Source organism: Myxine glutinosa, chromosome 14 (genome assembly GCF_964187855.1).
Source record: "Myxine glutinosa chromosome 14, kmMyxGlut1.1, whole genome shotgun sequence".
NCBI lineage: Eukaryota > Metazoa > Chordata > Myxini > Myxiniformes > Myxinidae > Myxine > Myxine glutinosa.
The window spans coordinates 22,132,451-22,150,665 of record NC_136274.1 but is presented as its reverse complement, the minus strand read 5'-3'; the positions used below and the strand labels follow the sequence as shown (position 1 = coordinate 22,150,665).

Genomic DNA, 18,215 nt, shown 5'->3' with positions numbered 1-18,215 from the left:
ATGTCAATGTCAAAAAGTCAAAAAGTCAAATTGGGAACCCAACTTTGCCCAAGGTCAAACTTCAAATATCATCAATTTCCACCTGAAAAATAATCAATTTTAATCCGATTGACCCAAGCTTTGATTAAGATCGTCAATTTTAATCTTAATGAAATGGACAATTTGATGCACAAGGGAGATGGGTCATAGATCATGTGCAGGCAATTTCAGATTTTTAGGACTTGTGAGATACCTGTGCTACGCACGGGTGGGAGGCCAGAAGCAAACAGGCAATGCAGAAACGGCGAATGCTAAAGCATGAAACCAATAAATTCCACATTCCTGTAGCACCTTCAGTCGCATGTCAGACATGGACAGCAAGTTGGTGAAGGACTTCCATGAAAAATGTACCCGTTCGCAAACAAACGGGTGCGTTCACGTATAGAAACATCGATCGTGGGACCGTGGCGAATCTGCATATGGCGATCCGCGAAGTTCACGTTCAGAGAGTAGAAACCATCACGGCATGTCGTCATTCACTTGAACTCAATATCTCTTTTTTCATTCCAAACAACATAACTCCAATTAATCACAAAATAAACTTTTAACAACATTGTTAATGTTTCCTTCATGGTAAAAACTTCCAAATCAACAGTTAAAAGGACTTTGAGCCGATAGGTGTTATGGCCTTGGCAAGATCGATGGAGACAGCGATCTGTTGGCGTATTCACCGCCCAAATCGCCATGTGGAATTCTCTCATGTTGAGATTAAATGTCGTTTGAACTTTGGCCGTGGTCATTATTTACTTTTAATGATGTTTATATACGAATGATGTTTAATGATGTTTATATTGGTTTTGGGTCGTCCTTTCCGCATATATCGTGGGATTGTAAGTTCAAGGATTCGTTTAAGGTTCAAGGTTCGTGGGATTGTAAGTATGGAAGATTGTTGTTGTCCGAGTTCGATCGGTGCAGCTGTGCAGCGATCGGTGCAGCCGTTTGTGCGGCACCCGGGAAAACAACATCGTCACAATGAGAACAATGAACGTCATGCGAACGCGAATGTTATGCGGGAGTCCAAACCTGAGAATGCTGGAGACTAAAGCTGAAATTGGGAAAACTAAATAGTCTATTTTACTCCTGGAGATCCCAGGATTATCCACCAAAAATATCGTTGAGATCGGTTCAGCAGTTTTTACGGTACCTTCGAACAGACAGACGGGCATTTGGTGAATTATAGTAAGATAAACAAAACATAAACTGTTCAGCCTGGTGGAGGTATGTGCTCTACCGAGTGTCATTCTACTCTTTCACATGTACTTAATGCCATCATATATGAATCAGAATAAAAGAAAAAAAAATTGAATTCATGGCTTTTCATGAAATAATATGCATTAAATCAACCGGAATGTCTATACAGAGCTTTGAACCAATAGTAATGTGTTTCATCCCCTCCCCGATGGAATAAAACCCACCGGTCACTACAAACTGCATCAAGGCATGTTTTACACTGTCAGAGTGACATAATGGCATCCATGGACTCTCAGTACATGGTCAGTACATTACCATTCAAGAAATTCAAAAGAGTTACAAACATTGACAAACTCAGGAGTCAACCTCTTTTGCATTACTGTCTGGCAGAAGAAAAGCTACTGGAGCTGACCATTGCTGCTGACCAAACCTGATGTTATAATTTAGAGCCAAAACTACAACTCAGCTAAATGGGCAGGCCCGTCCGAAAAACAACTGGCCAAATGCCAGCAAGCTTCAATCAAAGGACTCCAAATCATTTTTACGACCAAGTTGAAATTTTCCTGGAATGGGCAATTTAACCACAAGGTACAACAATTAGCAAACACTGTACCGTTGTGTGTAAGATGCAACCAACTCTTCTGAATAACCATCCTCTTTGCTGGCAATGCAGTGCACCACTCAAAACACGGTGTCCGTGACATGTCGGAAGTTTGTAATTTAATTTGGACAAAAATGTTACTCTCAGGAAAAGAGAGAGGGAGGTGGATGGCGATTGAAGGGGAGGGAGGAAAAAGAGGGAAGATGAGAGGATAGCAAGCTGGAGAGGAGTAAAGGTAGAAATTTTAAATAATAATAATTTCAAAATTAGACAAAGAAGCATTTTTAAAAGACAAAGGTGCAGTAACGAGAACATCACTCAGTAGAGAGCATACCTCCGGCAGGCTGAACCCTTTATGTTTTGTATCCCACTGATAGGCCAGATCTGGATTCGGACCTGAACCAAAATCGAATCGGCTTGTTCTTATCGCCGACCCACCTCATTCACCAAGATTTGTCATAATCTGTCCACAACTTTTTGAAATATCCCGCTATGTATCGTTTCTGGCCCCATCACTCAATGGTGAAGAAGTTTGAATCCCGACCCAGCTACAAAGTGTCATCCTGGTGTTTCGCAATCTCTGGGTAGGAGAAGGGGCAAGAGGCTCAATCAAGTTGTCATCCTGCATTTTAACACATACCTCGTTTCTCATCGCCCCCTAGCTCCCCCCTGTATTGAGACCCCTAGATTTTATGACAAAATATATCAAGCGGGCCATTTGGGCATTCATTATCTGAACCCCAACGGCGCTCAGTTTCCCCCAACTGTGAACCCAGTTGCTGGCTCTATCGAAAAGACAGTAAAAAGAAGTGTCATTACGAAGCGCCATGACCTCTAGCCAAACAAATGTTGCTGCACAATGGCCATTCCTCCTGGGTGCAGCAGATGCGTTTGACAAGCAGAGACGCTCGGGCCAAGGTCATGGAGCATCAATGAAGGACCTGAGCATCTTTCCCAAGACCGGCGTTTTACAAATATCCTTGCTCTCCCAAGTTGAATCAGGCATGATTATAAGAGCCTTGCATTGTTCGTTGCTCCGCTCCATTCATTTCCGACTGGTATTAACAAATCCTCCCGTAGAATGAAATGTCAAACGGTTTGTCCTTCAATGTCTCTCTCCTTTGCCTTCTGACATGACAACTTACAGTGCTTTATCACTTTCCCACTGCCCTCCACTCCCTCTCCTGAAACCATTTGTCCTTCCACAATCACCCTCTGCTTGTGCTCTCTTCGTTGGCATCCGCTAGTGTCCTATTTCTATTTCTACCCGTCTCCGTTCATCGTGGACCTACCCATCCTCACTTTGGTCCCAAGTATCACCATGGTCCGCAGGAGATTCGTAAGCAGTCTGCGCAACATCACCGCCAGATAACTGAGTCAGTGTGCAATGCAGGGAACATAGGGTGTTCAAATAAGATTTCTCATTTACTATTAATATATAATTATATTTTGGAAAAATAATTTAAAAATAAATTATTTAATAAATCCACTTCAAGAATCTTCAAAGGGGCTAAAAAATACATTTTTTAACAATCCTCTTCAAATATAACAATAAATGGTATCTTTAAAGGAGATAATCTTTAAAATGAATAGGCTGAATGTGGATAACCTTAAAACATAACCTCAGTGCTGGCAAATTGAGTGAATAACCCAGAATGTATAACCTATGATTGGATAACCCCTGAGTGCATAACCTCAAAGTACCCACAATCTGACGTACTCTCGATCTCCCTTTCCTTCCCTCTCCACAAACACGCCGTTCGATTTTGTAATTTAATTTTGACAAACAATGTTACTCTCAGGAAAAGAGAGAGGGAGGTGGATGGCGATTGAAGGGGAGGGAGGAAAAGGAGGGAAGATGAGAGGATAGCAAGCTGGAGAGGAGTAAAGGTAGAAATTTTAAAGAATAATAATTTCAAAATTAGACAAAGAAGCATTTAAAAAAGACAAAGGTACAGTAACTAGAACATCACTCAGTAGAGAGCATACCTCCGGCAGGCTGAAACCTTTATGTTTTGTATCCCACTGATAGGCCAGATCTGGATTCGGGCCTGCACCAAAATCGAATCGGCTTGTTCTTATCGCCGACCCAACTCATTCACCAAGATTTGTCATAATCTGTCCACAACTTTTTGAAATATCCTGCTCTGTATCGTTTCTGGCCCCATCACTCAATGGTGAAGAATCACTGAAAAAATTAAATAATTATCATATCCGAATCTATATTCAGATCTTCACCAAAATCGAATCGATTCTTCCTTGACAAACACACCTCTCCACCAGGTTTCGTCCAAATCTGTCCACAATTTTTGAAATATCATGCTATGTATCGTTATGATTATTTAAATCATAAGCCCGGCTTAAATCCTTGTGATTATTTTGTATTGGAACGTTTGAATCGACGAGTCATGACACAACGAGAGGGTTCATAGAACATCTTAACATCTTACACCCTGTGGAATCTTGAGAAAAAGACATGGGAAGGCTCTTTTAAACTCTTGCTTGGCGTATCCGAGTACAACATATATTTGCAATGAGCCGCCATTTTGTCTGAATCTCGATATTCCTCAACGCTGAGAGCGCGAGCGGCAAAGTCGATTGGTCGGGATGGCGTCCAAGTACTGTTAAAATGAAGGTTTTTAGAAGTGCTAACAAGGAAATCTGTCATAGAATGTTCAAGTATATAATTCAATTCAAAGAAAATAAAGTTTTCAAAAAGGCTGGAAAAGAAAAAAAAAATTCAGAAGTTTACCGCCGTTGAAGCCACCCTCTTTTACACCACCTTAGTCAACACATTAAATTAGTTATTTGTGGACTGACAGGATAGCTTAGAGGTATGCACACTAACGTCTAAGCTTTATTACCTGGGTTTGAATCCTGACCCAGCTATAAACTGCCACCCTGGTGTTTCACAGGCAGGGTGGTCCATCAATGTGTGTGCCATCCCTTAGATGGACGTTAAACAGCGTGTCCTGTCTGCCAGCTGAGCAGGCACCCTGAACAAATTCCAAATTCCTGCAAAAACCTGCAGAGGAAATTGCATCATCAGCAGCAAAGCCACACCCTCAGCCAATGATGCTACCACGCACCCTTGTGCTGCATACGAACGAAGAAGTTATTCATGCCTGTTGTTTGTGTCCTTTGTGCCGTCCCTAAAAACAGTACGTTTCCCTGGTTTGGAATAGTTTTTTTTGTAATTTTTTGTAATTTAGACAACATTTTTGTAATTTTTAAAGACATAATTTAGACATGTAATTTAGAAATGTAATGAAATTTGTAAAAAAAAATTGTAATTCTTTCATGATGCTGAAGATGACTCGCCTACTTTTCGCAAAGGATTGTTAACGTCCACCAACTAATGTTGGCAGACAGGACACCCAGTTTAACGTCCATCATGGGACAGCACACACAATGATGCCTCACCCTGCCGGAGAGACATCGGGGTGGCAGTTTGTAGCTGGGTCAGGATTCAAACCCAGGTAATACAGCTTAGAGGTTAGTGTGTATACCTCTAAGCTATCCTGTCGGTCCGAAGTGAGGGTGGACGTCATGGAATTGCATGAACCGATAAACGAGGATTTGTGATCGAGAGAAGTTGGAAGAACTGCGCAGATGTGGCCACGACGAACAGGTTGTTTCTAAATAATGAATACATCACAGCTTAATACACATCGAAACCTTTCATCACGATTGTAAACACGTCATCTTTCTGTGGATCACCCTGCAGAATGATTGCATCATCATTTTCCATATCTGTTTCACTTTGAGGACTTTTCTAGTCCCCTCTCTTAATTGCAACGCACAGACAAGAATGAACAGCTGAAGAAGAAGCAAACAGTGCGCTTTGTAAAATTTGAATATATCTATTAGTTTGCATCACTTTACGTCTGTCTCTTTTTTTTTTCTTAAAGCATAAGCTTCATTTTTTTTTTTTAAGTAAAAATATCAACCCCTTTTGCCTGTTTCGTGCACCTATGACGATTTCACCTGTCCTTCTCTCTTGTTTTTCATTTTGCATCCCAGGTGAGCAACTCTTGTTTGCGAAGCATGTCCGGCCATCTTCATCCACTTGCACTAATGATATTATTTATTTTTGTTCATGGGCCACAACCTGTACGTCTCGTGGGAGTCCTGCGATGTGGATGAGACATGGCTATAATTGGTTCAGAAAACCTTTAACGTGTCATGTTTTTCCTTTGTGTCCTTGAAGAACATTTATTGGGAACATTGACTCAATTTCAAAGTAAAGCTAGCTTCAGTTTCGATAAATATTTACAAAAAATTGCTTTCAATTTTTTTTTGCTTCATTGCTTCATTCAAAAAATTGCTTCATTGTTTTAAAAATAGAATGTAAACAGTGTAACAAAGCAAGACAATGAAGATGAACATATACACATCCAACAAGAAACTGTTAGACAGGAAAAAATATTTTAAAATCCCTTTTTAAGGCCATTTTCCCTGCTGAAGTTGGGGTTAGCCTTGCGGGCCCCATGATAATCATCATGGTTCCCTTTTGGAGGCAATGTTTTTATGGCCGGATGCCCTTCCTGAAATGTTTTTATGGCCGGATGCCCTTCCTGACACCACCCCTTTAGTCGCCTCTTACGACACGGTGTACCTATTCTAAACCGGGGCACACACCAGCACATTTATCCCAGCAAACTGGAACTCAATTTGCCGACCTTGGAAGGATGACAGGCTGAGTCAACCCCCCTGGTGTTAATTCAACGATCGCCCGGGATTCAAACCTAGGATCCTAGGATCCCAAGCCAGCACCCTAACCGCTAAGCCAACACCAGGCTAGACAGCAAAAAGAGAGAGAGCAAAATACTAACGGGGAAAAACAAAAAGAGTTTGATGGAGGGTTGGGGGGAGGGAGTAGAATTTTTCTTTTTTTTTTGTATGTAGACTCAAGGCTCGTGGAGGAGCTAGAACACTGAAATAATCAGAATGCAACAGAATAAAAGGAACAGAGGGAGAGGGGGAGACACAAACAGCAGACTTGAAGGACAAAATAGAGGTAGACTTGGACAAACAATGCGTGTGAGGAGGAATGGGGGTGGGGGGCAGGAAGGGATGCGTGAGATGGAAAAGATGGATACAGAAGGAAACTCTCCGGAAGGAAAGACTCGAAATTTGAGGGTGATGTGTTTGGGGGGGGGGGTGTTGGGGGGAGAGTATAGGTTTACAGGGGTAGAAAAGATCATGGCTTTGTATGGGGGAAGATCTGAGATGGTGGTGACCAGCTGTCTTGAACACCTGGAGGAAAGAATGGCATTGAAGAGAATGTGGAAGTTGGTCCCACAGGTGGGGAAAAAGAGGAAGAAATGAGTGGAGGTGAGCAGTGATTCTGGATTTAGGTAGTTTCACCAGAAAGGGGCTGATGGTGGACTGTGTAGGCCCTGCAGAAACTTGTGGGGTACAAATCACGGAAAGAGCAGAGACCAGAAAGGAGGTGGTAGAAGACAGAGAAACTACCAACCTGTCTGTGATGGAAAAGTGGCCCATAGACTCAACTTCATCATGGGACATTCCAAAAATCTTGAAGGCCTTAGTTTCCATGACATCAGACTGAGCAAGATATGAGGCAAAAGTGCCAGTCCAGAGGGGAGAGCAGGACTCCATATATCTGCAGATGAAGGCCTTGTAGTTGTAGGTGGATAGGAGTTCATGTGTACCAAGAAAAGACTTTTGTACGAGGGAGGATGCCGAGTCAGCGGCCGGCTTTGGAGGCCAACGTTGAAATATGAGTTGTTGAAGAAAGATAATGGCTCATAGTGAGACCCAGGAATTTGAGTGATTGAACTTCCTGGATTGTTAAGGATTGTTAAGAAAGCAGATAGGAGGGCTTGCGGTACAATCCTTTCAGGGATTGATAGTAAGAGTGTGAGATTTGTCAGGATTGAAAAACATATTCCATGTGTTCGACCATCTTGTCTACCGCTCCACTTATTATATATTTTATGTGTCTGTTTGATTTTTTTTTGTGTGATTAATGTTAGCTCTTTCACGAGCCTCGATCTTGTATACAAAAAATAAATAAATAATAAATAATAAATAATAATAAAGAACTAGAACGGGCACTCGGTAGAGCGCATACCTTCGCCGCAGCTACTGTTCTGTACTTGGCATGGGAGTGTAGGGAACAGAACAGTGAACAGTTTGGTGCTGATTTCATGCAAATCGGATAAGAATTGACCGAGTTATGACAAACAAGATCGGGCATTGAATTCTGAACATTTTGGCATTAGTTGCATGCCAATTGGATAAAAATTGACCGCGCTATGGTAAAAATACGATTTTGACCTTTTCGTGACCTTGACCTTGACCTTTGACCCGATTGCTCCCAAAATCTAATCAAATGTGTCCCGTATAATAACCAATCATCCCACCAAATTTCATGCAATTCGGTTGAATACTTTTTGAGTTATGCGAATAACATACACACACACACACACACAGACATACAAATAAATACACAGCGATCAAAACATAACCTTCCGCTTTTGCGAAGGTAATAAATAAATAATAATTATTTTAAAAATCTTGTGATTTTGTCAAGGCCTGAAAAGAGAAGAGGCTGCCTGTCCGAAGGATGAGGGATGTGATGGCATCAGCAAATCGATAAAGGGGATTTTCCGAGAGATCATTAATGAAAAAAAATAATTGATGAAGAATAATAAATATGAAAGTTATTCAGAATCTGCAACGCATTTGAAAAGTTGACGACAAGTGGAGAAATAAGATCAGTTGTGGGTGGAAGTTGTCAGCAGTCAGAGAGGAAGGGTCAAAGAAGTGATCAGCTGGGATGAGGTGGAGGAGTGAGGAAAAAGGGACGAAACCAAACTCACATTGCAGAAGAATAAAAGAAAGAAAACTTGCAGAGACGATGCAAAGTGGAGAGCAATGAAAACAGAGAGTTGACAGAGCAAATATGCATACCTGTGTAGGCATAGTGGACAAGGGCCCATAGAGCAGCTGGATCCACAGCCTCCATACGCACCTCATTCTGCCGTGCCTCCCGCACCTCACTTGTGAACATGGCCGCGAAGTAATCTGAGACAGCACTCAGTACCAGTCTGTTGGGAGCACAATGCGATCACACCACGTGGAACACACTGTACCACCACTTGAGCATGATCTCCATTTACATATTACATTATGAGGAAACTACACAAATTACATTTTAAATCTAGAACGGCACTCTTAGACGTTTCGTCGTTAACCAATATGCCTCTGCCCACATTATTACATCATTCTACATACTTGTACCAAGTTTGATTTAAATCCCTTCAGCTATTCTCAAGTATCACATTTTTACCTAACGGGATGCCTGACCTTTGACCTCTTGACCCCATAATGTAATCCATTTATCTTTACATAATTATAATACTTGTACCAAGTTTGACTTAGTTCCCTTCAGCCATTATTAAGTTGTCACGGTAACAAAAACCTTGACATCTTGATGCAGAAATCTAATCAGTTCATCTTTACATCATTATAAATACCTGTACCAAGTTTGACTTAGATCCCTTTAGCCATTCTCAAGTTATAAACCTATTACAGACTTTGACCTTTGACCTTTTAACACCAAAATCGAATCACTTCATATTGGCATAATAATACATACCTGTACCAACTTTGGTCAAAATCCCATCACTGGTTCACAGGTTATTTCGGTAACAGGATTGTTACCTCACATGACCTCTAACCTTTGATCTCATGACCCCCAAAATCTAATCAGTTCATCTTTACCTCATTATACATGCATGCACAAAGTTTGACTTGGATCCCTTCAGCCATTCTCAAGTTATAGACGTATTACAGATTTGACCCTTGACCTTTGACTTCTTGATCCCAAAATCTAATCAGTTCATCTTTACATCATTCTATATAAGTCTACTAAATTTGGTCAGAATCCCATCACTGGTTCACAAGACGACAAGTTATCGCCGGAACAGTATTTTTACCTAACATGGCCTCTGACCTTTGGCCTTTGACCTCGTGACCCCAAAATTTAATAAGCTCATCTTTACCTCATTAATATTATACATCGGATTTTTATGTGAAAAAATAAAAAATGTTTTTTCACATAAAACGGCTTTTTTGCACGCAAAAACATTATTTTGCTATTTTCGGAGGAAAAAAATATTTCGCCCTTTTTCGGGAAAAATAAAATAAAATGCCCTTTTTGGTCGAAAATGTCTGGCAACGCTAAAAAAAATTAGGGAATTTTTCGAAATTTTTAACTGCGATCGAAATTTTTAACTGCGATCGAAATTTTTAGCTGCGATCGATCTCAAAAACAAAACGTTGCGTCCACTTGCGTGCGTTGCGTCCCCAGCGTGTACAGCAGTGAGGTCGTGTACTACAGTGAGAGAGTGTACACAAAGTGTGAACAAGTCTCCTATCAAGATGAGTGCTGCTCTTCGTGACAAGTGGCTGAAGGAATTCAACGCTGGCGGCGATGAGGCCACCTTCAAGTACGTGTCGAGTGACACGGCTTTCTGTCGAGCTTGTGAAAAGACTTTCCGGGCGAAGCAGAAGTCTGAGCTGGCCCAACATGTCCGAGGAGACCACCACAAGAGCAACTTGGCTTTGAAGAAGAAGAGGACGGTCACGCAAGCCACCATGGAGGACTTTGGTGGCGGAAAGAGGCACAAGTGCGACGTCGTGGCTCAGGATCTGTGCCAGGCCATGCTGGCCGCTGGCATCCCATGGTCGAAATTGGAAAACCCTGCCCTCCGGTCGTTCCTGGAGAAGCACATCACTCTCCAGATCCCCGATGAAAGCTGGATTCGAAAGCACGACCTCGACAAGTGCTATGACGAGGCCTTGGCGGGGATCCGTGCCGACCTCGGACAGCAGCCCATCTGGCTGTCCGTCGACGAGACGACCGATTCGGCAGGTCGATATGTGGCCAACATCATCGCGGGACGCTTGTCCAAGGAGGGGTACTTTCGTCCCCACCTCGTCCAGTGCATGTTTCTGGAGAAGACCAACTCCGGGGAGATCGTGCGTGCAGTCAATGACACGATGCGCTATCTTTGGCCTGATTTCAAGCCGGAGTGCCTCAAGGTCCTCGTCAGCGACGCCGCGGCCTATATGATCAAGGCCGGCCATGCCCTGAAGGAACTCTTCCCGGACTTGCTGCATGTGACTTGCGTTGCCCACGCGCTCCACCGTGTCTGCGAGACAGTCCGAGAAATGTTCAAGGACGTCAACGACCTGATTGCCACGACGAAGAAGGTGTTCGTCAAAGCCCCGTCGCGTGTTGTCTTTTGGAAGGAGCAGCAGCCCAATCTTTCTCTCCCCCCGTAGCCCATTCTGACTCGGTGGGGGACGTGGATCGACGCCGCGGTGTTTTACGCCGAGCACTTCGAGGCCGTCAAGGACATTGTGGACCAGCTGAACGATGACGACGCGATGGCAATCCGGAGTGCCAAGGACCTGTTCGGAAAGGCGGACATCGAGCTCAGTTTGGTCTTCTTAAATGCCCACGTGTCGTTCATCCCAAAGATCCTTAAGCAGCTGGAGGAGGCCGGCATGGAGCTGGCCAAGGCCTTCCAGCTCCTTGATCAGGCCAAGGAGGAGCTCGAAAAGATCCGAGGCTGCCGTAAGGAGATCCTGCTCACCAAGTTCAAGGCGGTGCTGCAGCGCAATCCCGACATTGGTGTGCTGAGGACAGTGGCTTTGATCCTGGATGGAGATCAGCACGGATCTGAGGGTTGGTGTGCCGGCTGGAGTCAAGCTTGCTGACATCCCCCTCTTGAGGTACTGCCCCATCGTCAGCGTCGACGTGAAAAGGTCCTTCTCCGTCTACAGAAACGTCCTCACCGACCGCCGCCACCGCCTCACCAAGGAGAACATTACCAAGATAATGATTTCAAACACCTACTTTAACCGTTCCTAAAAGGGTCTTGTCAATTTCTTCTAGTCCTCTACTTATCAAACAATGTGGTTGTAATAAAGGTACCTGAACGTCATTTTTTACCTGTTTACTAGCCCAGAGTGCTTAATGTTGTGCAGGAAAAAGCTTACCATTTTTTGTTCTTTTTTTGACTGATTTCTGAAAAACTTGGTAATAATAAAAAATGAATAAAACGGGGGAAAAAAATATTTCGGGATTTTTTCACATAAAAAAAAAAAATTTCCGCTTTTCAAAACATAAAAGGCCTATTTTCTTAACATAAAAATCCATAGTCTACGAGATTTTTCAGATGATCTAAAAGTGTTTCTAAGTGAAAGGAAAGCAATGGCTGATTTGATGTTCACACCCTAGATTAGCCCCCAAATTTTTGTTATTGCATCTTACTCTCAAACTGATGTATTGATGAGATGTTCCTACTGTGTATACTTTTTATGTCTTTATAAACCTAAATATGACCCTAAATAGGACCAGAGAAACTGCCACAGGTACCAATAGCAAAGGAAGTATTGGCGCTGTTACCATGTCAAGTAAAATGTATTGTAACTTCAGTTAAATAAGAGTTATTGAACCACGTGACAGATGCACCAGTGTCATCCTTTATTTCTCTATGAGTAAGAATCCCAGCTCACAAGGCCCCAGCCATATTCCACAGAGGATGTGTCGCACCCTGGCTGCTCAACCAAGCGTGTTGGCAAGTTCCTGATTTGGGGATTCCCTTGGACTTCCCAGAACTGCTGCGAGGACAAGTCGGGTAAAAGTAACATGACTCACAATGGCCTAAACCCAGCTCACCTTCCCCGTCAGTGGACGAACAAGCCAACAGTTTTGTGATTTGTGTGCAGCCATTATAGGAAGAGCTGACCGAGAGGAACCAAAAGCAATATTGTAGTAGATGCTCGGCGGCCACTTATCTATCCATCGAGAAACTTTCCTGACACCTCCAGCTTAACACCAAAAAATGTCAAACGGATCATTAGGCCATGTGAGTCTGTTTTCACGCCCCACAGGTGGTTTCTATTTGCCTTTAATTCGCAGGACACCTATCATTTCGTAAGCGCAATGCCCTCGCCAAACTCTCCACTGGGATCATTTTTATTTATTTATTATTATTATTCTTTTTTTGTATACAACATCGAGGCTCATGTAAGAGCTAACATTGATGACAAAAAAATAAATAAACGGAAACATAAAACGAAATAAAGGAAGCGGGAGACAAGATGGGGAGAGAGGGAAGCACACAAGTACAACAGTAGAGAACTGCGACATCGGGAGATCTGTGGGAGGGAGAGGGCTTGTGAAGAGGAGGCATGGGAAGGGGGATGGGGAAGGTCGGAGAGGTATAAAACACATGGACACTGCTGGGACTTCCAGGAAAGACGTTGTTATTTCAAGAAAGTGGATCTGGGGTGAATTAGCAGGGGTAGAAAAGATCAAGGTTTTGGATGGGGGATGGTGGTGAACAGGTGTTTTAAAGACCTGGAGGGAGGAGTGGGATTGAAGAGAGTTTGTTCCAGAGTCGGGAGAAAAGAGGAATGAAAGAGTGAAGGTGAGCAGATGTCTCATTTTCAGGAACATCCCAATTTTCCAAGTAAATTGCTGCATTGATGGGTAAGCAAGAATACATTCTGGGTTCAATGGCCGAATTAAAATTCACGAAGGATGCCAAGGAATGTCAGGCCCAGGAACTACCCATTCCCTGGGAAGTTGCACGTTACAATACCTGTGTGCTGGGATACGCTCGCTTCCAACCACGAGAACGACGTCACAAAGACGCTGGTGCAGGAGGAAGGCCTCCATTCGCTGCAACGTGCGCTCCGGATGATCTTGCACAAAAAAGGAGTCCTCACCCACATGTACCACGTTTTCAGTGCTGTCAAAGGCACAGTGGCGGGAAGGAGCGGTGGTTAGGCCGCCATTGATCCGACATGTATTTATCAATAAAGTAAGAAAAGAATCACTTGTTTTGTTAAAAAATGTAAAGCAGCCTAATTCAGTGAACATCAGGGAAAAGGCCTCCCTCAAATGGTGCTGAGCGATGTTTGGCGGACTCCGCATGATGTTTGCCAAGTGCGGGTTGGCGAGAGTGGGCGGCCATGTTTACATTATGGTCACATAACATCACATAATCCAGAACACCCATAAATCTGACAATATCTTCGACAAAGAAAGCAAACATGATGTTGTTGGTTCTAAACGATACAACAGCAAAGCTTCAAGCAACCACTATTTCCTTTCTCCCGAATGTGGAACAAACTTCCACATCCTCTTCAACCTCAGTCTTCCAGACACTTGTTCACAACCATCTCAGATCATCCCCAATCCCAAACCACGATCTGTTCTACCCTCTCTCCCCCGACCTCACCCCATTTGCAGTTTTCCCTCCTGAGAGTTTCCTTCTGTATCCATCTTGTCCACCCCATGCATCCTCTCCTGCCTCTATTTCTTCCCACACCCATCGCTTGTCCAAGTTCCCTCCATTTTGGCCATCAACTCCGCTGTTGGTTTTGTCCCCTCTCTCTTTCCGCTCTTCCTTTTCCCCTGTTGCGTCCTGATCCATGCAGTGTACTTCTGGGGTATGTTCAGTGATCAAGCAGCTCGCTAGTGCTTGCCAAGCGAGCCGTTCCATATCAAAGGTTTTCAATGGAGTTCTTGCTAGTACGAGAACGACACTCAGTAGTTTTTTTTCGATTTTGAAGCATATACAAACAATTTCACTTTTATAGTACAGACTAGGCATATTACCCGTCGCTTTGCTTACGGATTTAATCAAAATACAGCAAGTTTTGTACTTCACAAACATTCTGCTCTATTCACTCGATAATTTGCCTGAGGACATGTTCGATCTGTTTGGAAGTCAGCTTACATCACTTTCGTCAGCCAACTTCTTCTTCTTCTCTTTAACAGCCACAATTACTCTCACGTTATTGAGGGGTTGGCTGGGGTGGAGGTTTGACTCAAGTCTTTTACGAACCGGCTGGCCAGGCCTGATGAAGTTCGACTTATGTTAAGGGCAGGAATTTGGAATTTGGTCAGGGTGCTGTTGGCGATAACGCGCCTACTCTTGGCAAAGGACACAGTGCGATATTTAATGTAATCTAGCCCCTGAATTGGGGCTTGAACACACCCACCACCCACCATGGCCCAAACCACCCACCATGGATAGAATAAATAGAGTCAAAATCATGTGTTAAAATGTGGCTATAAAAAATATTCCAAAAGGAAATGTTATTTGATTTTTACCCCACGATCCCCTTTGTTTATAGCACATGTGGATGTGCATAGACATCTTTAGTTGTAAAAAAAACTAGAGCAATGCGACTGTGTCGCCAATATGCCTCCGCATAGTCACACAAGGGGCAGATGCCATCACTCTGCATATGTATGGGTAGGGGATCACGTTTGTGAAGTTTCGTGTTGATCGGATAAGGTTCGTTTTTCTATCCAATATGGCTGCCAAACCACGTGACCTATGACATCATTTTCAAACTATATGAAACAATGCTGTTAGATGATATTTGTAAAATTTCGCATCAATAAGGTTAGCGGTTTCAGATATATAATTATTTAATATTTTCCTTCAATCCAATATGGCTGCCAAACCATGTGACCTATGATGTCATAAATTTAATATTTCAATACAAATGGGTCATAGATCATGTGCATGCAATTTCAGATTTTTAGGATAAGGAATTCGATTAAAACATTTTTGGCTGGTATACCACTTCACCTATGATGTCATCATTATCATGCTTTTGTTCCCCATTGGGAGTACTTGACAATGTGCCAAGTTTCAAATTTTTCCATTTAGTGGTTTCCGAGAAATAATTTTTAATTATTTGCTTTTAATCCAAGATGGCTGCCATACCACGTGACATATGACATCACAATTATCATAAAAACATTCTGCATGAGTGTCACTCCTACCCTGAAAGTTTCGTCGCAATCGGACATATAGTTGCTGAGAAAAACGAGATTTAGTCCGTATGGACGGACGGACAGACGTACGTACGCACGTACGTACGGACGGACGGACAACCCGAAAACATAATGCCTCCGGCGACTTTGTTGGCGAAGGCATAAAAAGTTCTTGCAGCACTTATTTTTGCCACATAAGACGAACCTAAAAGGCCAGGTGTGACAATTGGTGTAATTCATGTCATGCAAGGGTTGAAGACGATAAAAATCAGCTAACAAATCAAACCGTAGCAAACCAAACCAAAGTCGAGCCAAGCAGCTATTGATGTCTTCCACTGACAAATCAGGAGCCATGAACCTCTCTTTTCATGTCTCCTGCTACTCTACACGACAATCACGGTGAAACATTCACGAAACGCTCCAGGTATACGCTGCGGAATCTTTGTGGGAACACTGCCACGACACATCGAAGCTGTAATTGGGCCCAGGGTGTTCCTACATTACCGCCATTTTGTATGTCTTTGCCAAGTAACGTTCTTCGCGGATCTAAATTAATCCTGTATCAAGGCAGCGAGGGACTCGCAATGGCGCATGGATCGTGCCAGAATCCAAAAGGAGGTTTTTTTTCCCCCCTCTTGGAAGAGCAAGCAGCGTGCTACCGCCTGGCTTCCATCAGGGATTCAGAGGACGGTTGGAAAGGGGGGCCCATGTGTACATTGATGTGGTTAAGGAAGAAAAGCACAGCGGGAGGCTAATACCATCGCGACAGCTGCAGCGCTCTGTTGTCACACACACACTCTTAATTGCCCGTTTGAATCCCTGGTAATTGGCCCTCAGGGGACAACCATTTTGCAACACCTTGCACCAACTAAAACAGGAAATAATTACAATAGTTATTATTTTTATATTTATCTTCATGAATACAAATATCGACAGAAATGTTCAATGATATCTCAAGAAATGCTCAAGCTCGTGTAAGTTTTACATTGTTGTCATTATTAGTACAATAACGAGACGTATTAGTAATATGGGGGAAAACCTGCACAGATGTTACCCCTTGCCCCATATAACCTGCTCGGTTCTAGTTATATGTCCATTGTCCAGTGTCCGAAACATATGCAGCAGAGGGCTCTCCGAATGACTATTTGGCAGACAATTTCAAATAAAATCTAGAACGACATTTAGTAGAGCGCATACCTACGCCAGGCTGAATAAGTTAGATTTTCTATCCCACTGATAGGCTCGATCTGGATTCGGACCTGAACCAAAATGGAATCATTTCGTCCTTGTCACACACCCAACCTCTCCACCAAATTTTGTCCGAATCCGTCCACAACGTTTTGAGATATTCTGCTGACAGACAGACAGATGGCATGAAAACGTAACGCGCGTCCACCTTCGGCGGTGGAGGTAAAATGTTCCGTTTACTGAACAAAAGGAATACATAGGGAGTGGTAGCGGCAGAGGAAGTGGAGGGTGTGGCTTCTTGTCTCACCTGACTTATACTGATATTACTTTATCTTGTTCCCCAGGTATTACATTCAATGCTTGGGCAATACCATGGATGTACGCTGAACTTTGTGTTTTCATTCAATTGCAACTTGATCTGTTGGTCTTGCGAAAACAGAAAGATGGTAGTCTGATTCAATGAAAAAAAAAATACATAACACAAGAACTGAACTCAGTAGAGAGCATACCTCCGCCTGTTGGCCATATCACTCAATGGTGAACAATCATTTAAAAATTCTACTAGCCGGATCCGGATCCGCATCTTCACCGAAATTTAATCGATTCTTCCTCTACACACACCCAACCTGTCCACCAAGTTTCGTCCAAATCCATCCATAACTTTTTGAGATATCCTGCTATGTATCGTTTTTGGCCCTATCTCCCAATGGTGAAGAATTACTTAAAAAATTAAATAATTTTCATATCCGAATACATATTCAGATCTTCACCAAAATCGCATCTATTTGTCCTTGTCACACACACAACCTGTCGACCAAGTTTCGTCCAAATCTATCCACAACCTTTTGAGATATCCCGCTATGCATCGTTTTTGGCCATATCTCCCAATGGTGAAGAATCACCTAAACAATTCTTGTAGCCGGATCCGAATCCGGATCTTCAACAAAATCTAATAAATCTCTTCCAAATTTCGCCGGAACCCGTCCACAACTTTTTGAGATATTCTGTTCACAGACAAACGGACAAACAAACAGACAGGGGTGAAAACATAACCTCCATCCACCTTCGGAAGCGGAGGTAATAAAAACTTTGGTCCTGTGTTCTTTGCAACAAAGTGCAAAACCTGGTCCGAATTTTTCATTCCCATCTCGGGGTCAGTCGTGGAGCCGAGGAAATGACTGAAAAGAGGTACCTCTTTCGTAACTGCCTTGGCACGTTGGCTTAGTGGACGCAGGAGACTCCTTGATGATGTTATATTTGGAGTTGCGTGATTTGATTGTGCAAATTGGCGAGAGAGACGAAGGAGAGCGAGGAAATGAATAGGACGACTAAACAGTACGTAATAAATAA

The 18,215-nt window shown here is 43.0% G+C and overlaps 2 protein-coding genes across 2 annotated transcripts in view; both read right to left on the bottom strand.

Moving 5' to 3' along the window:
* Positions 1 to 18,215, bottom strand: part of CHM (CHM Rab escort protein) — a 1,037,168-nt gene that overhangs the window by 433,733 nt on the left and 585,220 nt on the right. The gene's annotated exons all lie outside the window — the stretch shown is intronic.
* LOC137440019 (kelch-like protein 5) overlaps positions 1 to 18,215 on the bottom strand; it is a 97,757-nt gene that overhangs the window by 46,052 nt on the left and 33,490 nt on the right. Inside the window, exons 2-3 of the mRNA XM_068136376.2 lie at positions 13,483 to 13,632; positions 8,774 to 8,910 (exon numbers count right to left, since the gene is read on the bottom strand). Of these exons, the coding sequence (XP_067992477.2) occupies positions 8,774 to 8,910; positions 13,483 to 13,632 (287 nt within the window). The remainder of the gene's footprint in view (positions 1 to 8,773; positions 8,911 to 13,482; positions 13,633 to 18,215) is intronic.